Source organism: Mya arenaria, chromosome 15 (genome assembly GCF_026914265.1).
Source record: "Mya arenaria isolate MELC-2E11 chromosome 15, ASM2691426v1".
In the NCBI taxonomy this organism is placed as follows: domain Eukaryota; kingdom Metazoa; phylum Mollusca; class Bivalvia; order Myida; family Myidae; genus Mya; species Mya arenaria.
The window spans coordinates 22223410-22248476 of record NC_069136.1 but is presented as its reverse complement, the minus strand read 5'-3'; the positions used below and the strand labels follow the sequence as shown (position 1 = coordinate 22248476).

At 33.2% G+C, this 25067-nt stretch overlaps 2 protein-coding genes across 8 annotated transcripts in view; one reads left to right on the top strand and one right to left on the bottom strand.

Moving 5' to 3' along the window:
• Positions 1-25067, top strand: part of LOC128220482 (26S proteasome non-ATPase regulatory subunit 1-like) — a 213745-nt gene that overhangs the window by 164367 nt on the left and 24311 nt on the right. The window lies entirely within an intron of this gene.
• LOC128220484 (5-hydroxytryptamine receptor 2C-like) lies at positions 806-24996 on the bottom strand. Of its 6 annotated transcripts, none has more exons than XM_052928898.1 (3): positions 24838-24996; positions 18542-19366; positions 806-2693 (listed from the first exon to the last, which is right to left on the bottom strand). In XM_052928898.1, the coding sequence occupies exons 2-3, from the start codon at positions 18855-18857 to the stop codon at positions 1471-1473; spliced, it is 1539 nt and encodes a 512-aa protein (XP_052784858.1). In that variant the 5' UTR covers positions 18858-19366; positions 24838-24996; the 3' UTR covers positions 806-1470. The 6 variants fall into 6 exon arrangements, with proteins under 6 accessions (XP_052784858.1, XP_052784856.1, XP_052784857.1 ...); XM_052928896.1 differs by having other exon boundaries at positions 24846-24991; XM_052928897.1 differs by having other exon boundaries at positions 24834-24990.

Below are 25067 nucleotides of genomic sequence, written 5' to 3'. Positions count from 1 at the left end.
CATTTAACACAGTGCCATTGATAACTACCATTAAACACATAGCCATTAAACATATAGCCATTTAACATTGCCATTAAACATACAGCCATTTAACACAGTGCCATTGAACACAGTGCCATTAAACATATAGCCATTTAACATTGCCATTAAACAGAGAGGCATTAATTTTTTTAATTCAAACCAATTCAGACATTGATTGATAAAGGATATCTCAGTATGAGTGTGGTCTGTGTTTGTTGTATTGTGTGTCGCTAAGAGATTGTCTGTTTGGCTTTAGTTATTGTCCATGAAAATCCATTAAAACACAGTGCCATTCAACATACAGCCATTGAACACAGAGCCATTGAACACAGTGCCATTAAACATACAACCATTGAACACACCACCATTTGACAGGGCCATTGAACACAGGGCCATTGAACACAGCTCCATAAAACATTGATCCATTGAACACAGTGCAATTAAACATACAACCATTGAACACACCACCATTTGACAGGGCCATTGAACACAGAGCCATTGAACACAGCTCCATAAAACATTGATCCATTGAACACAGTGCAATTAAACAGAGAGCCATTGAACAGAGAGCCATTGAACACAGCTCCATAAAACATTGATTCATTAAACACAGTAGTGCCATTAAACACAGTGTCATTAAACACAACCATTTAACACATACAGAACCATTTATCATAGAGCCATTATCACAGTACGGGTTTGACAATTGCAGATGAAAATGTATAGGCTCATTCATGTTCTGCAGATTTTTTTCAGTAATATTTAAGTATAACCAACTACAGTGCAGGAAGATTGTCACTTTGTGAGGTTTATTTTCTCTATATTTTGACTGATAAAAACTGACAAATAATACATCAGTAGAATATATACACGTACAATACATTTACTATGAATAAAAATTTAAGGCAAATGCAAAATGAATCATAGCAGCATGTTGATCTGGCAAACACACATACATTAGTATATAGTTCAGAGGTCAGACTAGAGTTATTATGCTGGCAAGAGGCATCACAAACTTTAAAAAAAAAAAAAATGTGAAAACGAGATTTAAAAATAATACATGTGTAAGTAAATTAAAGAGCTTGTTCACAAATAATGGTATAGTAAAAGCAAAATTCTAATACCATTAATTTTCATATTCTTTGTATGGTGTGTGTTTAAATAGCTTGTACAATTTTCTCCTATAATATTTGCATAGTATTACATGCTTGATGCTTAAAACTATTGATTATTTGAAGATTAAACCAGTCATTCTTTGGACCCAGTTCTTCGCCATCTGCCATTTCATTTGTATGAGAATTTGAATTTTATTGTTCAGAACACCTGAAGCTTGTTATAAGAAACCCAGTGTTATACCATGACTATTATGAACATCTATAAGAAATTATTTTTGTGGTAATCAGTTTATTTTCAGCTTTTATCTGACACAGATAAATGTTTATATAACTTCTACAGATTGGATTCCGCTTTTTCGTCATTCATGTAATAACTTTGGGTGCGAAATGTGGGGTTATATCCATTGCGACTGTGCCAACGAACTCGTAGTGACTTCTGTATTGTCTTGTACTGACACTTCAGCAATTTTATGAAGGTCATTTTGAACGTTTTGTTAAACATTGTATATATGATTGGATTGAGTGTGCTGGAAACATATCCAAGCCACACAAAAAGAGTAATAAGCAGACTGCTAAATTCACAGCTTTTGCACCATACTGTAAGTATATTCACAATGAAAAATGGCGCCCAGCAAATTATAAATATTGCAAACACAACGCCCAATACTTTTGAAGCTCGCTGTTCAGTATTTACATCATCTTGATCATGATGTCTTGGTGATTGTGGTATATTAGAAGGACCCTCTTTTCTCATTAGCAATATGCTTGCAGCTTTCAAGGCTAAATGATGTTTAGAAACAAGATTTTTTAAACGCTTAGGTGAATCGTGGCTTAAGGAGCTACAAGTTGTACTCGTAATACTAGATTTTCGCCAATGAACACCATTGTGATTTTCTTCCATAATTTTTTCGTTCCTGTTCGAATACATAGGAGATGGTGGAGGAGTCATTTCAATGATTTCATGCTCTGGCGAATTTTTGGTCGATGAAGCATGAGGACATGAATTAACACTCCGTGTTCGGTTAGGAAATTCATTGTATTCCTTGCAATTCTTGTCTGGACAGCTTTGTGTTCTTCGAGTTTCAAATTTTACCCGCTTTCGAAATTTGTTGGCTTTTCGACTCATTGATCGGCGAATAATTGGCTGACCTTCCCCATCCCTTCCATGACCACACATGAGGGATTGTTTATGTAGAAGACGTATGGTCAGTCCGTAGGTTATCACCATAATACCGAGTGGAATGAAAAATGCCCCAGTTGATCCGTATATAATAAAATATTCATTTGTTAACGCACATTGATTATTGTTCAATATATTTTTATGATCCAAAATTCCAAGGATTGTTATAGGACTTGTGATTGCGGCTGATAGAATCCAGACTAGTACAATTTTGATTATGACGACACTTTTTGATTTGTTTCGGACGGCAAGCGGTGAACTTATGGCCAGGTATCGCTCGAGAGATATGCTGCATAGATGGAGTATGGAGCATGTGCACATGAGAACGTCGCTTGTCACGTAGACATCACACACAATGTAGTTGAAAGGCCAGTAACCTGAAACGACAAACAAACATGGGGTTATTATCCTGTGAAATGCTTGTTTCAGTTACAAGCTTGAAAGCAAAAATAGTAGTGTATAATAATTTCATTCTATCTTACCTCAAGAAAAAAACTATATTTCTACGACTTAAACTATAGTCTTTTGAACATAGCCTCCCCTTAAACTATTGTCTTTTAAGTATTACCTCCCTTTAAAATATTGCCTTGAATTTTATCTCCCTTCAAACTATTGTCTTTTGAATATTATCTCACTTCAAACTATTTTGTCTTTTGAATATTATCTCCCTTCAAACTATTGTCGTTTGAATATTATCTCCCTTCAAACTATTGTTTTTAATATTACCTCCCTTCAAACTATTGTTTTTAATATTACCTCCCTTCAAACTATTGTTTTTAATATTACCTCCCTTCAAACTATTGTTTTTAATATTACCTCCCTTCAAACTATTGTCTTTTGAATATTTTCTCCCTTCAAACTATTGTCTTTTGAACATCATCTCCCTTCAATCTACTGTCTTGAATATAATCCCCCTTCAATCTACTGTCTTGAATATAATCCCCCTTCAAACTATTGTCTTTTGAATATAATCTCCCTTTAAACTTTTGTCTTTCCAAGATTATCTCCCTTCAAAGCATGTTTTGGCTTTACAGGTTCTATTATATATCTTTTATTTTCCCCCCACTTGCAGATTTTAAGATTGTTAATTTTTCTTTTGAATCATCTATTAAATGAACATTGCTGTTAAAAGTTAAGAAAATGACAGGTAGCATTTTCTTGACATGTTAAAGAGCTTAGAATCTCCCTCATTAAAAAACAAAAAATGTCAGCATTTGTCTTAATGTTATTAACGTCATTGTATTCAAAGAACTGTTTTTTGCACTGCAGATTTATAGCTCTGAGGAGTCCTCAGATAATTGCAAAAGTAGTTATGTTTTGTTATGGATAATTATTATGTCAAAACATTAGTTAGCGAATGCCAACTTCTCAGCACTAGTTGTTCAGCTTTATTTCTTGTGTTATTAGGCCACAATATACTAATAGTTGGTTTGGTGTTTCTCTCCTCACATAATAAAGGTTGTTGCATGAATAAAAAATCTTATTTTAAATTTTAATGCATTATTGTGGTTAAATCATTTGATTTTTATGATCAAGACAAAAAAATATGATTTATGTAAAGATTAAGAAATATTAGCAATATTTTGGCATTTTTTAAATGGAATTAGTGGCCAAGTAGCTCTTAATTTAAAGAAACTTTTATAAAGACTAACATTTTTTGGGGTAATAAAGTCCAAGGTTGCATTAATTTTTTGTGTGTGTTTTTTTTTTTTCATATTGAACCTATATGAACTGAGCCTTTAAGATGAAGTTAGGTTTTTTTGTTGTTGTTTTTTTCTTTACTTCCTCACTTTAATAATTACTTCCGTAATGAAAAACAAATAATAATAATAAAAAAATGAACACTGGAAAGACGCAAATATTTTCGGGTTGCGGTTACTTTTGAGATTCAGTCATGGAATGTCTAAGACACAATTAATAATTAATTGTGGCCTAAGTGTTCAGCATTTTTTGCCTCATTACAAATGTGGTGGAGAAATGTTGGTTGTTGAGGATACATTGTGGGGTATTTTTGTAGACTTGAGCAAAACTGAAACGGCAATTTTTAGTAGATTCAGCACAGGAAAACGGAGAATTACAGTATTACTGTTTGTCATAACTTCAATGGAAGTTACGAATTTCCGGACCTGTGTTCAATATTAATCCTTAGGCATGCCTCAGTGATTCCATTCAATCTATATGGTCAGTAATATACAGGCCAATCAAAATACTTAAGATTCTAATCTTTAACTTCATAACAGTCGAAGTTATTTGGTTATTAAATAGGACCAGGGCCCATATTCAATAGCATTCTTATACTTAGATGGTATTCAATTTACATCATGGACTTCATTCACTCTATTGGTCAGTTATTAATAACAAGTAATCCGATTAGCTACATCGCTCTAAGATCCAGGTAAGACCAATATTGAATACCAGCCCTTATCCTTATAGTGATTCCATTCATTTTATTGGACAATTTTTTTTATCCTGTCCTATCAAAGCACTTGGGTTCTAATCATAAAAGAGAAATCTAAGGTGGTTGTTGACAATATTTCAAGGAGTTTCAAATCCAAGTGTACGTCATTATTATGATAAAGGCTATTATTGAATTTCAAAGAGATTATACATAAATTGTTATAAAAAATTTAGGAACCCTTAATTGTTACAGACATTTTTTTTAAAACAATTTCTTAAAAAAAATGTTTTTACTCTTTTTCAAAGCTCAAAAGTATTTTGGCCGTTCCCTGGGATATTGAGCCAGTCGGCTGTGGCTATATGTGATTATGCTTTTAACACAGACGATATTTTCCAGTGCCCGAAACCTTCCTGAATAATGGACATATCGCCATCCTGGATGTGACCTGTCTTGTCTGTAACAATTACTAATTGTCTTCTAAAATATCCCTGTAACTTGATTCTGCTGTCACCATCGAGAGGTGTGGAAAATCATTATGGATGCTCAATATTATGGCTTCCATTTTTTACAGTGTTTTTTTTTTGTTGCCTATTTACAATGGTTTCCCATCTAACATTTTCAAACTTCATTATTTTAAGTGGACTGATTTCATAAATAATTCTTTGAGACAGTTCTTTGAACAGATTTAATTTTCGCTCCTTTCTGTTCTCAAATTTAAACGCTTAAGGCTTTGTTATGAATGCCTTCGGAAAATAATTATTTATTACAAAGAGAACAAAAAACTACATAAAATGGGCATTAACATCAGTAAATGGTCCTTTTAATTTGTTATCGATTATAAAGCAAAAATAGTGTTGTAGAATTAAGCCTTGGATAAATTTCAAAGAATAGACCCCATCAGCTTATATTTTATTCATAATCATCGTTGTTGTTGGTGTGATAAATTTGAAATATGACATTAAAAGCATGAGGGTGTAATTAAAAGCTCATTATTGTTAAGTGTTCTATTAATTTTTATCACAAGGTAACAGGGACCTTTACAGAAAATAATGAAACTAATTATTGAAAGAGGGTTTGGCCCAAGACGATCAGATCTGAATATTAAAATTAAGGAAGATTATAATATCTTCCATTGCTGCTTGTGTAAACACAGGGTGTTTCCCTAGAACACCCTGTGCTAGGGTCGGGTTAAACCAAAATTAAACATGTGGCCATGGTAGATGCTATTTCTCCCATCTTAGTTTAACAAAATATAGTAAAAATGTGGAGAAAAGGATTTCTAGTATGGCCAAATATTTTGATCTTATCTGGGGTGAGAGAAAAGGATTTCCAGCATGGCTAAATACATATTTGAATCTACTTATCGGGGGGTTGGAGAAAATGATTTCCAGCATGGCCATATATTTGGATCTACTTATCTGGGGTGAGAGAAAAGGATTTCCAACATGGGGAAATATTTGGATCTACTTATCTGGGGTGAGAGAAAAGGATTTCCAACATGGCGAAATATTTGGATCTACTTATCTGGGGTGGCATAAAAGCATTTCCAACATGGCCAAATATTTGGAACTATATAGTCTTATCTTGGGTGGGAGTAAAGAATTTCCAGCATGGACAGATATTTGGATCTACTTATCTGGGCAGGGAGAAAAGGATTTCCAGCATGGCCAAATATTTGTATCTTCTTATAGAGGGTGGGAGAAAAGTCTGTCTTGTGCTAAGCCCAAGGATCATCATTGTTGAGATAGATATTTGAATGGTTTCATGTTAGAGCTGGTGCTTTGTTATCTGATGGTTGATGATTGATTCATTGATGGACAACTGATAACAAGATGATGACTATTTGTGCAACTGTTTGCAGAGTAAGAAATACAACACAACGTGGGCGAAAATCCTTCTAATATTATATGGAATTTCATAAATCTTGCGCTGAGAGCTGATTTTAAGTCATTCACCTAGGATGGGTTTTCAAAGGTGGAACAAATGGAAATATGTAAGAAATTGTGGATTTAATTCAACTATTTAACGTCGCTGGTTTTGGAAGTCTGCTTTCTGTTTGCAAACATAATAAATCATTTGGACAAAAAGAAACAGTCCAATGGCAAAGAAACTACTTTGAAACTTGATAGTTATTTCCATCTTGATATCTTTAAATATTTTTTTTCAGAAATAGCTTATTGCAACATGAAGCAATAATTTCCCTTTATGTATTTAAATAAATCACTGTTGTTTCAACATTTTAGGAATTATGTCCTTTTATGTATTTCAATAAATCGGTGTTGCTTCAACATTGTAGGAATTATCTCCCTTTATGTATTTCAATTGTCCTTTCAATAAATCAGTGTTGCTTCAACATTGTAGGAATTATCTCCCTTTATGTATTTCAATAAATCAGTGTTGCTTCAACATTGTAGGAATTATCTCCCTTAATGTGTTTCAATAAATTACTGTTGTTTCAACATTGTAGGAATTATGTCCCTTTATGTATTTCAATAAATCAGTGTTGCTTCAACATTGTAGAAATTATCTCCCTTTATGTATTTCAATAAATCAGTGTTGCTTCAACATTGTAGAAATTATCTCCCTTTATGTATTTCAATTAATCAGTTTTGCTTCAACATTGTAGGAATTATGTCCCTTTGTGTATTTCAATAAATCACTGTTGCTTCAACATTGTAGGGATAATGTCCCTTTATGTATTTCAATAAATTGCTGTATTTCAACATTGAAGCAATAAAGTCCCTTTTCATATTTAAATAAATCACTTTTGTTTCAACATAATTACATAGTAAGTAGGAATTATGTCCCTTTAAGTATTCAAATAAATTGCTGTTGTTGTAGGGCTTATTTCCCTTAAGATATTTATACAAATCACTGTTGTTGAAACATGGTGTAATAGTTATGTCCCTTTACAAATTTGGATTATAAGGGCATGTTTTAATGGTGTTATGCCCCTTGATGAAACTGCACTTTGAACAAGAAACAGGGGAGGTAATTGTTATCAGCAATTAGTGTTCTCCTATATATCAACACAAATAATCTTCAAGTATTATTACCCAAATATGTACAGAAGAACTTGATTTAGGAACCTGATAAGATTTGTGTTCTTAAGGTATGCAATTTAATGCCAGAATAATGTAAAAAAAATGCAGGTAAAGGAAAAAATAAGAGGAAGTTCCGTTCAAAAATTGTTATGTAAAGTTGGATGATGGAAGGATATTTAGATGCCTTGATCTTCTATGGCTATAAACAAGGTGTTGATAGGTTGTGTAAAATAACTAATTATAACATAATATGAGGGCAGAACGTTGGCATGGTTTTCCCTGTTAATCAATTTCCATCCAGATGTTTTGGTTTCCATTATTTCATCACTTGACTAGATTGACTATATCTGAGGAAATTGCTGAGGAAATTGCTGAGGAAATTTTACTGTAATCATTTCTTTTTAGCTGAAAAATAAATTTAAATATTATACAATGCATATTAAGTTCTGCTCTTAAACAATCAAGTAATAATTTATCTTTTTATTTTATTGCTATAGTGAAAATTTAATACAAAAGTGTAGAATTAAATATAGATCTAACCAACTTTGAATTAATTGTTTAGACATTTATGTGTTAAAATCACCTCAATTTAAGAATATGAATTTATTCCTGAACTTCATAAATCTTTTTCGTAGGTGTCTTATTGAAAGTCAAATCATTCTTCATATAATATTGTTGGATACTTTTTAATCATAAAAGCTCCATATAAAAACAGTTTCATTTAATTCTTTCTGTTTTGAAAAAACAACAACAGGGTATTTATTGTCTGTCATAGGAGTGGTGCTGGCCACTGAGCAATCTCCTCTGATAAAATTACTCACATGAAAATTGGTATAAATGTTCACAAAAGGCAATTCACATAGGATTGATGATTAACCCTTTGCATGCTGGGTAAATTGTCGTCTGCTCAAAAATGTCGTCTGGTTTATTCTAAATTTCTTTCAATTTACTTAAAACTTTGGGGATTTATTGACTGAGTGGCAAACAGCTTGGAACCTCACCAGGCGCCGAGTAACTCGGTGTCTGGTCTGGTTCCAAGCTGTTTGCAAAGCCTTTAAAATCGCCATCAGCAGCCTAAGGGTTAGTCTTTTTTCCAAAATCAGAACATGAAATCCTTTGGGATTTTTTTTACAAAGTTCTTAAATTCTCAGATATTCTAGTATTCCAAGAAAGAAACTCCGAACAATATAACTGTCCTTTTTGTCATTGTTCAAAAACTTAAAATGGCCATAACTCCAGATGGAATGAAACTTGGTGTACATGTTGCCAGAGACAATACAAACATGTGTACCAAGGCCCATGACTCTGGCTGAAATATTTGAAGAGTTATGCCCCTTATGTTTGATTGAGAAATAAACAAAAACAAAACATATTAGGCTTGGTGTTCTCCCCACTTAGCGCTTATAGTACCATTTTGCCACAGGTCAGGGAAAAAAGAGCTATATGCCTGGGTGATACAGCTTTACTGTTCATTGCTTCATTATAGTAAATTGTTAAGTAGAAATTCCTGTTGCAGACTATTGGGAAACCATAAATAACAGTTAATTAAACAAAAAAGCTTAGTTGCAGATATTTTTCTTCCATGTACCATTAAAATCCCTTACCTACTTAATACTTGACTTCTTAGAACTTGCTACAGGCTGGATTGGTTTGTATCAGGGATTTTTGTTTAAAAAAATATATCATACTTATAATTTTAACTTGTAAATTAATAATTCTAAGTTAAAACGAAATGTACTTAGAAATTGATGGGAGACCATGCTGCATTCTTTGGGTCAATTGTTCCGAACTGCAGATTTTAAAGTTAACTATTTTGTTAACTTCAACAAATTTCTGAACAATAAGCGGATAGTTTATTTGCTTTAACATTATCCCGACATCTTGCTGTTGTATAATAGGGAGTGCACTAAGATGACTGTGCTTATTAAACCAGACAACTGGTATCAACAAAATTATTTCATTTGAGTCTTAAAATCTGTGTGTACATCATATTACCATAATGTACACTGTTTTCATAAGATATAAAAGAAAATCCATTCCCAGTGTTTTTTATACTAATAACTAGGCAAAATGTTCTTGTCAAAAAAAGTGTTGGCATGAATGTCTCTTATAAATGGAACTTTTGCAATGGTTTTTAGTTGCTGCATAAGAAAGAAGATCAAGTTGAAAAGATACGAAGTTAGAGCCAAATTACAACTATTGTTTGTTTCACTCGGCTGGGAAGATTTATATTCCAATTTTCTAGGAATTAATTATGCTTCCTGAAACATTTCTTCTGGAAATTATTCCATACCCACCTGCAGCGTTAATTGGCAGTTAATGTGTTGGTAAAACTTTTGATGCCTTTTTAAATTTGAATTTATGCTTTTATTACAACAGAGATCAATTTTTGTTTATCTGCACCTTAATTCACCTTTAGATGATATTATCATTGTCTTCCTAGCATTATAGATATGTTCGTTAAAGGTCCTTTCAAAAATACTTTTATTTTAATTTTTTAAACAGAATATTTCATATTAAAGCTGCATTTTCACAGATTGAATGTTTTGACAACTTTTTTTTTACTTTTTTGTCTTGAAATGAGCTATTTTTGGCGAAAATGCATGGAAATCAGTGATATAAGACTGCTGACAAAAAACCAGACTGCAGAAGTTGTTGAAACGGTAAATCTGTGAGAGTGCAGCTTTAAGCAAATGACCATGCTTTTAAATTTTGATGAGTTTAGGAAATGTTCTACAAATAATACAAGGGAAGAACAGTGACCAATTATTATAACTTTGTTTATTTTGCTTGCAATAATTACATTTGCTAATTTCTTTACTTTAAAATTTGCATTTATTTTGCATGAACCATTTGACATTTTATGACCTCTGTAGGCGGAGTTTCACAAGAAAGACCTGGGTGATGCATATGTAAAACATGAATTATAAAATCTTGATAGTATTTTGGATGAACACATTAATTATTACAACCAAGGTCATTATTACCATCAAAAATAAAGAAATGAAAAGTGGAAAATGTAAATACAAGGATTTATTCTGATTTCTTGTGCGATCATGCAGTATGAACTATCCACATTAATGTATGAAAAATAATAATTAAACCTTCAATACATGAACTTATAATATCTGACTTATAGTTAATAATTGAAACTCATTAAACGTTCATTTAACTCATAAAAAAAGAGAAAAAGATACCAACATTTCTCCGGGATATGGCTAGCCAGTTTCTTTGACATTTCACCTGTTAGCATACCTGACATGCAAACATCTGTCTGTTCCTATCTAAACTAATTATCTACCTGACCACTGCTTGTTCCTGTCAGTCAGCCCACCTGAAGCCACTGACCAGATTAATAATCTCTGTAAAAATTATGATGAGTGATACTCATGGTTTCTTCATTAACTTTGCTATCTTTTTGTTTCTTGAGGAATCCATGTTGTTAATTTTTTTGCATTTCAGTAATTTTTCTAAAGGTATAAAAGAAGGTTACAAAGTTCAGAAAAGTCAGAGAAGAAAGCTCCTTATCCAATAAACTATGTACTGAATGAGAATGGGCTGATTGTGAAAGTTGACAACACAATTAACAACATCGTTGTTGACTTCTCAATGTGAAATATTTGATGATGTGCTTATATGTTAATATACACATGTACAGCTGAAACAAATTGTCTCAAGTCTTGTATAAAATACAGCAGATCCCAAGTGTATCGATTAAACTTCCATTAAACTTCCAGATTAGAAAAAAGTTGAAAGTTAACAACGATGATGTTGAAAATGTTGTTAACTTAAGCCAAAACCGAAATGTTTATGGCATAAAATGTGTGCACATTGGTTTGGGGATTCTCCCTCAAGAACATTCTGACAATTTCTAGTCCAAAAATGTGCACTTTTAGCATATTTTTCGAATTATTTTATATTACCAAAAAAAAAGTAAACTTTGATCAATATTTTTTTGAAGGGGGGGGGGGGGATGGGTGCTTATCGGATTCACTACTCTCTTAATCTGCTCGTGATATTAACATGATCATTGGTGCTTTATTTGTTGTTTACAGATATAGAAAAAGATAATAGTACAAAGAGATTATACCTAGGTCTTTATGTACATCAACAGGACAAATGCCAAGCTCCTGTGGTTTTTATATAGCAGGATATTCTGTAAACATCTTCGTTAATATACATGTATGCGCTGCATTAATAATCATGAGGTACAGTATTTCATGAACTGAATTCTCTCATTATATTTGGGGAAGAAGATCAATAAAAATCTTGTGGTCACATGTAAAATAAATTTTGGATAATTGGAAAAAAATAAATATGAATCTTCTGGTCATTTTGTTTTCCTTAAAGAATATAAAATAAAAAAAATACTTTTTTTCTTGCATTACAAATGAATACATATAATGTATAGTAATGTGTCATATTGAATTACAAATTTATGAGAATTAATACAAACTCATATATTATAGTAGAAGTCACAGGATTATTTATGCACTTTCATTGGTTGATACTTTTATGAAAGGGTAAATACATTCTTGACTGATCTACCCAGGGGTAAGAGATACTGTTGGCTAAGGAAGTAGTGGTCAAAAACTAAAATAGCTGTCAACAAAGCAAGTTTTTATTGGTGGGCAACTAAAGTCATCTAAAAAAATTTAAAAAAAATGTATAAGTATGGTATTGTCACAGCCTTTGTTAAAATGTATAATGGTCTGGAATTTGCTGCTAATGGGGATAAAAACCTTACTGTGTAAATTTAGTGTTTTTGGAAATCTTCAAATAGAAACAAAAAAGTGCAAACCAGACAATTAACCACTTTGTACCCATTTATTATCATATTTTTTAGCTGCTCATAAATCATACTCGTGGATTAATCAGACTGGATCAGTCAGTTGGCCACCAACTGTTGTTAGGCTGGAATGGATGCTTCACAGCATGACGCACATTCTTATATTCCTCTGCCATATCTTACCGTTTCATCAAGTACGAGATATGTTTTGCAAATGTAGGACATTATATCTTGTTTGTACAAATTTATATTAACCCAACCAATGAAGATTCAGTATCAATTTGTGAAAACGTTCTTCATAAAATTGTCTCATAGATCTCCTCTGGTGAATCAACCTTATGGTCCAATTTTTTGCATAATGTCACACTTCAGACCTGATTTTGCATAATGTCATACTTTAAAGGCCCAATTTTGCATTATGTCATACTTCATAGGACCAATTTTGCATTATGTCATACTTCATAGGCCCAATTTTGCATTATGTCATACTTCATAGGACCAATTTTGCATTATGTCATACTTCATAGGCCCAATTTTGCATTATGTCATACTTCAGGCCCAATTTTGCATTATGTCATACTTCAGGCCCAGTTTTGCATTATGTCATACTTCATAGGCCCAGTTTTGCATTATGTCATACTTCAGGCCCAGTTTTGCATTATGTCATACTTCATAGGCCCAGTTTTGCATTATGTCATACTTCAGGCCCACATTTTTACGTAATTTCACACTTAAAACACAATTGTATTTTACATAATAAGTGTATACTCTTTTTATTTATAATTCAAATGCTGATCTTGATTTATATTTATGTGGAACATATGGTGCATGTTAAGTATATATATTGGATTGATGAAGAATCTATTTTTGTTTTCGTTCATTGTCCTGTTAAGGTGTCCTCCAGGCCTTCACTGTATTATAACCATTACAGAGTTATTTTTGTACCAAATACTCCTTTATTTTCTAATGGAATCCTGCTTATCAAATGATATTAAAATCATAATTTAGGCGGTCTGCATATTGATTAATGTTAAATTCTGAGTCTCTGTATAGGGCATCCATAGAACCAACCCTTAATCCTTAATACGGTTCTTTAATACTATAATATTATGCTTAAAAAAGCCGAAAATATAACAGTGACTCTCAGACCATAAGGTGACATTCAGACATGCAACATCTTTATGATGACCATTTACCAGTTGATGCGAAAATGTTAAGATATTTCTGTGTGACCATTGCTGTACAGTCTAACAAAATTGCCTAATTATCATACACAGTGAACGTAAAGTAGTCAATAAATTACCCTTAAACTTTCCTCGCGGAAATTAAATCAGTACAAACGGGATTCTTCCAGCATCTTCCCAATTTGCATTTCATCAGGGGCACTGGCAGTACCGTAATTGAAAGATCGTTTATATTTGTGTGTACGTCAGACTGTTACAAAATAGAATTCTTAGAATGATGATAATGACGCTTGACGCTTTTATGGTTTCCAAATTGAAAATAAAAATATCAAAGTTTCCATCTGAAAATGGAAGCACTTCTGGTCTTAATATTCTAAATTAGGACTGGTTTGGTTGTTGAAATGGGATTGTTAACAGACAATTTGGTCTCTCTCGGACTGTTACATGACAGTAATAATGGTATGGTGGTTTTGTTCATGTTAAATGTCAATGAGGCTGTTTGTGCCGTCATGCATTCCAAACAAAACAACAATTTCCATTCATTATTGCATAGAAAATACTTTCAAGCTAAATTATAATGTTGATAGGCAGTTTGAATTAGTAATGGCAGCAAAAAAAAATCCTTACAACAAATGTTATAGATTCCATGGATAGTGGGAAACCATAATTGCTGAAAAAACATACTGGCATTCTGAATGTTATTTTTTTTCTGTCACATTTTATAGGAAAAGGCATTGACGGGAAATCATGTGCGAAACTGTTTTCATTTCACATGCAGTGTGGGATTTCCTTTGCGAATTAGAAAGCATTTTTAATGGAATCATTTAGTTATCATATGCATTGCATGCAGGTTTAAATCGTTCTAAAAGCTTAAAAGGGTCTTTCAGATTCTGTGAATGAAATGGCATTGATTCCTTATTGTTTCTGAAAAATGTGGGAAAACGTGGAAAAAAAACATTTCTAGTTCATCGCCTCAGAGTCACTTAAATCAATGTATTTTGTGCACTGTATTTGGAATAACCTTACTCTATGTGACTGATTCAATTGTATAAGTTCATCCCTTCGAACAAGCCAATCTGAGAGCCAAGCATTTTGTTCACTCTATTTTGTTTATTGGCAACGTCATGTTTGCCAATAAACAAAATGGCGTGAACAAAATGCCTTTTCATATTTATTTGGCTGTCACATTAACTGATCTAAATGAGTTTAAACAGTAACTGTTAAACTTTATGTCTAGTTTAGTTCATGTTTTACACATTTAACAAACATTTTCCAGACCTAGCTGTCTTCCCCCCTGAGTTATATGGAAAGCAAAAGTTATTATCACCAAGAAATATGTTTTAAAGGAATGAAAACATTTGTTCATGTCTTTCATCTCGGCATTTTAAAACTTCTGAAATTTCTTGCTTATGTAAGTTTTGACATTTGGGGCTGTCTGACATTAAGCATAGCTGACATTAAGAATTGAGTTTTTTTTCTTTTATATTAGTACTTTCTCAGCAACAAACTATTTGGGAACAGAATTAGAGATCATTGAAATTTTCATAGCAGTTATCATTTTTTGTTGAGCAAAAGCTTCATTTCGCCTTTCAGTCAGTTTTATGGGGTTTTCTGTTTCTGTTTCTAAGTTTATAAAAGTCTGCCCGCACCCATTGGCTGCTTTATGACTTGCTCTCGGCACCTAAACACCATCACGAGCCATGAAGACTTATAGAGTAAGTGACATGAGTAAATAGAAGTCACATCAATTTTCAGTAAAATTTAGATGTAAGTGTTGAAGAAACTTATAGTAAGATACAACGTGATATGGGTGCGTTTACCCGAGGTTTTTTCAAATAGAACCCCGATTGGTTCTATAACATGCCAGGCGTAAAGCATCCATATACACCGGAGACAATTCCTTGATTTTTAAACTGTCAATACTAAGTACTCAAATTTCCCAGGACTTACTTTTGATGCCCCTCTATCTAGCCTCAAAAGTCTGTTTATGGCGCTTAAAAATGCTTTTTCATTTAATGGAACATTTTCATAAAAATTCCATTGCTTATAGAGCATTCCTGCAGACAGATTGTCTAGTTTTTTCACACAAAGTTTGGAGGTATGGGATTTTTATAATCTGTAGAATTGGATTCCAAGCATAAAGATCATCATAGAAAAAGTCCAGATACACTCGATGATTTATTAGCCATGTCAGTTGTCGAAATCTGTTGACATTAAGACATTCTTGCTGGTCAAAACCAACCATTGGTAAAATTTTGATGGATTGATTATGTTTGCCTTAGCTATTTAAACAGGTTGCAATCCTATGCTATTTGCAAAAAGGGTGATTTAGATCAAAGACATTTTAATACCATTCTCCAAGTTTAAAATCCTTTGTTTTTTACAATTGATAAAATCATTTTGAATACTTTTTAATAAGAAAAACTTGCTGTTTTGTGATTATATATATATATAAATACCCACTTAAACAGTTTCTTACAATTATCAGTTTTAGTGGGTAATATATAAATATAATAAGTAAATAAATGTTATACAACTTACCAAATGTGGTGACCTTCCGGTGAATTGGTGGATCATACTGAACTGCATAATGCCATGCCTACCGATTGGCAGACCGTACTGAATGGCATGGCTTTACCTTCTGATTAACTGGTGGACCATACTGAAGGGCTGTACCTACTGATTAACTGGTGGACCATACTGAAGGGCATAGCTGTACCTACTGATTAACTGGTGGACCATACTGAAGGGCATAGCTGTACCTACTGATTAACTGGTGGACCATACTGAAGGGCATAGCTGTACCTACTGATTAACTGGTGGACCATACTGAATGGCATGGCTTTACCTACTGATTAACTGGTGGACCATACTGAAGGGCATAGCTGTACCTACTGATTAACTGGTGGACCATACTGAAGGGCATAGCTTTACCTACTGATTAACTGGTGGACCATACTGAATGGCATAGCTGTACCTACTGATTAACTGGTGGACCATACTGAAGGGCATAGCTGTACCTACTGATTAACTGGTGGACCATACTGAAGGGCATGGCTTTACCTACTGATTAACTGGTGGACCATACTGAAGGGCATAGCTGTACCTACTGATTAACTGGTGGACCATACTGAAGGGCATGGCTGTACCTACTGATTAACTGGTGGACCATACTGAAGGGCATGGCTTTACCTACTGATTAACTGGTGGACCATACTGAAGGGCATGGCTTTACCTACTGATTAACTGGTGGACCATACTGAAGGGCATAGCTGTACCTACTGATTAACTGGTGGACCATACTGAAGGGCATAGCTGTATCTACTGATTAACTGGTGGACCATACTGAAGGGCATAGCTGTATCTACTGATTAACTGGTGGACCATACTGAAGGGCATGGCTTTACCTACTGATTAACTGGTGGACCATACTGAAGGGCATGGCTGTACCTACTGATTAACTGGTGGACCATACTGAAGGGCATGGCTGTACCTACTGATTAATTGGTGGACCATACTGAATGGCATGGCTTTACCTACTGATTAACTGGTGGACCATACTGAAGGGCATAGCTGTACCTACTGATTAACTGGTGGACCATACTGAAGGGCATGGCTGTACCTACTGATTAACTGGTGGACCATACTGAAGGGCATGGCTGTACCTACTGATTAACTGGTGGACCATACTGAAGGGCATGGCTTTACCTACTGATTAACTGGTGGACCATACTGAAGGGCATGGCTTTACCTACTGATTAACTGGTGGACCATACTGAAGGGCATGGCTTTACCTACTGATTAACTGGTGGACCATACTGAAGGGCATGGCTTTACCTACTGATTAACTGGTGGACCATACTGAAGGGCATGGCTTTATCTACTGATTAACTGGTGGACCATACTGAAGGGCATGGCTTTACCTACTGATTAACTGGTGGACCATACTGAAGGGCATGGCTTTACCTACTGATTAACTGGTGGACCATACTGAAGGGCATGGCTTTACCTACTGATTAACTGGTGGACCATACTGAAGGGCATAGCTGTACCTACTGATTAACTGGTGGACCATACTGAAGGGCTTTACCTACTGATTAACTGGTGGACCATACTGAAGGGCATAGCTTTTCCTACCAATGAATTGGTGGACCATACTGAAGGGCATAGCTTTACCTACCTATGAATTGGTGGACCATACTGAAGGGCATAGCTTTTTCTACCGATGAACTGGTGGACCATACGGAAGGGCATAGCTGTACCTACTGATTAACTGGTGGACCATACTGAAGGGCATAGCTTTACCTACCGATGAATTGGTGGACCATACTGAAGGGCATAGCTTTACCTACCGATGAATTGGTGGACCATACTGAAGGGCATAGCTTTACCTACCTATGAATTGGTGGACCATACCGAAGGGCATAGCTTTACCTTCCAATGAATTGGCGGACCATACTGAAGGGCAGCTTTACCTTCCAATGAATTGGCGGACCATACTGAAGGTACCTTCCAATGAATAGGCGGACCATACTGAAGGGCAGCTTTACCTTCCAATGAATTGGCGGACCATACTGAAGGGCAGCTTTACCTTCCAATGAATTGGCGGACCATACTGAAAGGCATAGCTTTACCTACCGATGAACTGGTGGACCATACTGAATGGCATGGCTTTACCTACCGATGAACAGGTGGACCATACTGAAGGGCATAGCTGTACCTACCGATGAACAGGTGGACCATACTGAAGGGCATAGCTGTACCTACCGCTGACTTGGTGGACCATACTGAAGGACATAGCTGTACCTACCAATGAATTGGTGGACCATACTGAATGGCATCACAATCACTGACACAAGAAGGTCTGTTATCGCCAGCGACAACAGAAAGTAGTTGGTCACGCTTTGTAGACGCTTTTCCATGGAAACAGCCATGCACACAAGAATGTTTCCCGTAATTCCAAACAACATGATTGGCAGCAGAGTAAATACCTCCCAGTGATAAGCAGCGACCAAACCGTCACTGTCGGAGGAGTTGCTATTGTTTTGTGCGATGAAATCCGAGGTATTCCACATGGGTATTGTTGACCATGCATTTCCCTGACACAGATTTTTGGGATCTTTCATGAAGGATTTTTGTAAATTACATTATGAAAATCCATTTATTTTCGAACATAACGGGAATAACCTCCAAGAGAATTTCTAAATCAGTTTTCAACATTCCCACGTAGAATTAATCCACAGCTTTAGGCTTTGTTGTTTGCGAACTACTTGTATTTTACACACATCACTATTTGATACTTTTATAGTGTCATAATGTATCATATGCTTTTTTTTATTAATGATTTCTGATATATAAACACTGGTTAATAAAAAGAAAGAGTTTATTTTAAAAGGGTTTATGTATCTGTAAATCCATTTAATTACGAATAAATCCTTGCTGCTGCATTTTCCGTAGGAGGGGGTGTCAGACGGATTGACGTATTCCTATATAACTGGTCATTCATAATGGATAAATCTATTCATGTTCTTCCTAGGAAAAGACAGAAGTATCCTGATTTGATTCCATGTCCATCAAAGCATGATGTGTCTTTGTCGTTGTGTGATTTTTCTCCTCTTTCAAGTAACGTGTCATACTGAAAAATATACAAAATAAAAACATCATCCTTTTTTTTTTATAGATATTTATGTAGATATACAAATATGATATTATAATTGCATGTTCATTTTTTTTTTATGATATTCATATCGATTTTCACATGTGACATTTATTTATACTTATATATTAGAATATCTACTGTTATAAAATCTATGCAGACATTTTATATTTTCCTCCTGTAAGGTATAATATTACTTGCACGTAAATAATTCAGTTTAGCTTACATAATATATTTTATTTATCTAACTATAAGCTTTCATACAGTAGTCAAGTCGACACATTTTCTTACACTGAAAAAATGGCTGATTTTTCCCCCTCAAGACTGCATTTTAAAAAGTAACACTAGTAAAATGTTGTTATCATTTCAAGTGTTGTATGTTATCTTAATGTGTTTCATAACAAATAAGCTGACATTCCAAAAGACTGGTTCTTTGGCAAACTTTCAGCACTAAACTTTTATTTTCCAAAATATCTGAATGAACAATGTATACAAATATTCCATGTTTAAATAACATTATTAGAGCAATATGGTGTCATAATTTTATATATTTAGAATAAACAGATGGTGTGTTATTATATCAATGCCATGTTTATTTTATAACAGGCCAAATAGTATGGTTCTCATGTTTTGTAAATTGAGATTGACATTTTAATTTTTTTTAACAGGGGATTCTGAAAATTTTAAAAGATTTTTTTACATGTCAAGTGAATCATACAATGATAGTGAGGGTTTTCAGTCCCTTAAAGTCAGCAACAATTTCCACTTTTGTGTTAACAAGGGAAATTAAGTGCAAAATTCTTTCACTGAAACACACAAAAAAAGAATTTTTATTAGTAAAAATAAATAATTGTAGTTTTTCCTAAGTGAGCCAAATTGTATGCAAACATAATGTCATCTTGTAAATGATGTCTATGAAAATGTGTTCAAGCCCTGCTCTACTTTTCATTTGGAAGTAAGGGCAGGCTAAAATTTCAAAACAGTGAAAATATCAAATTGATTTTTTCACTGTTTGAAACAATTGAATATCATTTTTATTTCACTGATAAAACTCAATAAACCACCAGAAAGCATACAATAAAACATTTTTAACCCTCTTTATTCTAAAAGATTTTTTGTCTCTGGTGGCCAAATTTTATTTTTTCATTTTTCATTATAAAATTAACAGGCTAGGGAATAAAAGAAATCTTATGCTGAAAATGTGGACTAATTTACACCAAACGAAGTATTTTCTAATTGTGGCCTCGTTGAGAGATTTTTGCTGGTCATTTGCCTCTTTTTTAACTGCAGAAGTAGTGATATGGTCATACTAAATCAATTGTGAGACATTTTTATTGCTCCAATGACTTACTGTGTATTTTGTGATGTTAGATATATATATATATATATTTGATAAGTAACTTTCTTTTATATTTTGCTCTATTGGTCAATGTTATTATGGGTAAAATTAGACAACATCAGAGACAATGATATCAAACTGTCTCAAATCTGAGTTTAGACTTAGATTCAGAATAGGATTTTTATGATTCCAAGTCCAGACTCAAACTTAGGAAAGCATGTTTAGGGCGGAAAAAAAATAATCTTTATTCCATTTCTGTCACAAAAATACATGTAAATATTAGTAAAACATTCAAAATAGTAAAATGATTTAGCAAAGTTCACTAAATGTTTTGTAAGAAGGGAAATGAAAATGAAAATGATGGTTTTTAGTCTTGAATCTGAACTTAGATGGTTCATAATCACTGCCACAGAAATGCATGATAAAAATTCTCAATTTGTAATGGGGCGGAGGGGGGATGGGGGATATAAATCATACTGAGTTTGTGTCGGGTTAAATATAATGTGAATTATAATATAACAAAATACACAGTTTCATGTGTTTAATAGTATATTCATCATTTGTTAGTATATTCATAAAAGAAATGTGAGCTGAAACTTTTTGTAAAAGACCATATGGTGTGTAGTTTGCAAACTATACGACTCACTGTCACAAAAAATAGACAGATTGATTCATTGTATCTAGTTAATGATTTTCTTTGTTTACAAAGTTAGATAAATTTCTTATAGTATTTATTTTGGGATCACTATCAGGATTATCAAGGAGGATTGTGCCCTGGAATACAAAATCTTCCCGGTCAATGTTTACCTTGGAATTAGCTTGTTTTCCCGGCTTTATATTAAATTCTACACATTGTTGGTTTCTTGGAAAGAAATCTTCTGTGGTGGGAGATGGAATCATTTGATTAAATATTTTTTATTACCCAAAAATACATAAACAAAACACCGAACACTTAATCAATCACATTCAGGCATTGTCATGGGTGAAGTATACTTACATTCAAGGGGCTAGACACCAGATGATACAATTGCAAGAAAAAAGAAAAATTGTCCGCGACTTAAATAAAATTGCCATTGTTGTGTACAATGCATTGAATCTTACTGACTGATGTATCATATCACATATTGTCACCTTAGTGCAATAACTCAATAACTGCATATAGATATAGAAGCAGATATTGAGATCTTGCACTAAGGTGACGATATGACACATGTGTCTTTCACAGTTTATGGGCATTTGTCCAATTTGAAATTTACTAGGGTTATCTACCACTTAAATCCAAGTAAGTTTGAAAATAGCATCGGTATATTTATCTGTACTCATAAACAAATATGATTTAAACTGGAAAAACATTATGTGCTATTTCAAATTTACATGGGGGAAAACACAGATGAGAAAGCAACATGATTGTTGACAGCAACATGATTGTTGCATTCTTTCTTGTGACCATATACAATGATGTATTATAGGCCTCCCACTAGCTATCATAGACAATTCTAGGCTTGTTAAAAAAAATGAGTAAATTCTGTATTTGCTGATTTTTACACCATCTGGGGTCTAGTCCCTTTAAAGTCAAATATCCAAATTTGTTAGAAGGAACTAGGAGAGTCCTATTGATAAGTTATTTTTCACCCATCACAGATGCACAATTTTGTGGCCCTTTTTATGACCTATCATATTTTTTTTTGAATAAATTATTGGAAACAACATTACAAAATTTTGAGTCCCTCATAGTTGACCTATCATAGATCTTTTATCAATTAACGGACACAACTTCTTACAAAATTTTGAGGCCCTTACAATTGACCTATCATAGATCTTTTATTAATTAATGGACACAACTTATTACAGTACTTTGAGGCCCCCTATAGTTGACTTATCATAGATCTTTTTTTTATAAATGGACAAAGCTTATTACAAAATTTTGAGGCCCTCATAGTTGACTTATCATATATGTTTACGTTTATCGATGGACTGGGCTTACTGCCAATGATATTTTATTAAGTTATCTTCAAAAATAAATTTTATCAAAGCCTCAAGGAGAGGAACATGATGATGATCATCAAACTTGTGCAACTTGTAGTAAACATTTTGTTTACGCTCTTTTCAAAAAAAAAATTGAAGGAAAAATAATTTCAGTAATATTTTCCTTAAAGCTTTTTTGAAATGTCTGATGATGGTATTTTTCTTATAATAGGGTTTTCAACAATTTCGGTCTCAGTAGAAAGGTTCTTAAACTAGAACTAATGACATCAGTAGCATCACTTTCATTTGATATAAGGATAACTATTTATACCCTTTAGACTTCTAATAAACATCTAATACGTATCTGATGGACATCTCCCTAAAGACTTCCATAACAATTTTGTTACATCATTTTATTTTGCAAAAGTGAAAGAAAGCTATAAAAAAAAAGGACAAAAAGTGGGCAATTGGTGTAAGGAACCCTGACTTCTTGCTGGATATTGGATCCTGTATATTCACAGTATAGTGCTCTTCATCATTACATCTGCATCTATCTTTATACATCAACTTCTTTACATGATATATTATATCTTACATAAAATTGCCAAATGATACCCTGTGTTAGAAAAAATAGTTCTGGTTTCATTATGATGAATGTATCCTTTCACCTTGTCAAAGGCAAATTCAATAAGATGTAATTTATCAGGCATGTTTCCAATTTTATGACAAGTTACGTGAAAAAAGTCTAGAATTTAAGTGGCACCCTTTTTACAAGTCACTTATATTCTATCAGAATATCAGACTCACTTTAGTATTCATCTTTATTCAAGTGTTTTGTCTGACAGATTGTTATGTACTTTCTAAAGTTTCATCTTGATGTCATAAATATTGGAATAATTTTTACATGATTAATGACATTGTTGTTAACTGTGAAAACTTTACTCTTTTGGAACAAAAATAAACACACTTGTGAATTGCAGTATTTCCTACAAGGTTGAGGAAACCAACTTCAGTTGAACTTGTTTTACAAAAAAATATATGGACATATTTCAGAATAGATCACCTTTTAAAGTTAACACATCGCTCAGTTAACTGTTAACTTGTTAATGAACAAAGTTCTGAACAGTTTGCCAATGTTTCGTACAAAAAACAAACATTCCCACCGTTATTTAGCATTATTTATAGTTTTCCTACAGAGGTAAAAAAAACTCATCACCTTATTCAAATTTTGTCTAATATCAGTATTCGAATTTAAAAACATTTTTAGCCTAGGTGCAATGTATCATGATTTCTCCAGCAATAAGTCCAGAAAAAAGTTTACTTTTGATATACACCAGAATTTTCTTGGATTTTTTTTGCCATTTTATCTAAAATCCTGTTTTTTCACCTTCACAATCTTATCAAGGCAGACTTGATGTATCTCCTATATGTAAATGGTTAAAAAGATTAAAATTAAATGAGGCATTTGAATTAAAAGTGTTTTTCTCAAAGATATTAGAAATATAAACTTTGAATATCTCCAGGTAACACTAATTTTCAGCTCTTTGAAATATCAAATTTTCCAGTCATATTTATTTCTGAAAATGCTCTTTTCTATGTATGATATTAAGTTATATTATGTGTATCAAATGTGTATTTAAATCTTGGAGATGGTCAAAGATCATCATAAAAATACTTATAAATATGAATTTTTCTTTGCTATTGTCACAAATTATATAAGCTTTATCAGGTAATTAAATTCTGCAGATGATCAAAGATTAGCATAAAATGTTGCTAAAATCTGAATTGATCATTGCTATTGTCGTTATAACCTCAGTTTTAGTTTTGAAAAAAGAAAAAAAATGAATTGTACAAAAAAATCACACTGCAATAATCCTTTGATTGATAAAAATACTCATATTTTTACCTTCCAGCTTTAGAATTTTTTTCATTATATAAAAAATGTTAAATTCCTTTTTTAACACATACAAATGATGATTTTAAAAAATCCATCAAAAACAAAACAGTATCATCCACAAATTAATTACATTTCCCAATAAAAGTCCAATTAGTCTACTGATGCTTATTAGCCATGATATGTTAGCATTTGAAACAGTAGAGCAGCCTGTAATTCCATATTCCAGCCAATACAAACATAGTTACCTACTCTCATACCAAAATGCCAGAGCTGCCGTTGTAGAAGAAATTCCAGTTTACCAATACCAGATCACAGTGGTTGTCGTACAGAAGCCTGTATTACCTCAAAGACTTATCGTAGCTCCTTGCTCCTTTTATACTTAAGAATGTCTATCCCCTTTATGACAAACATGTAAGCTGTTTATATGTTTCCTATACTATGGTAACTTATAAGAAAACTGGTAATGTTTCCTTGTTTAC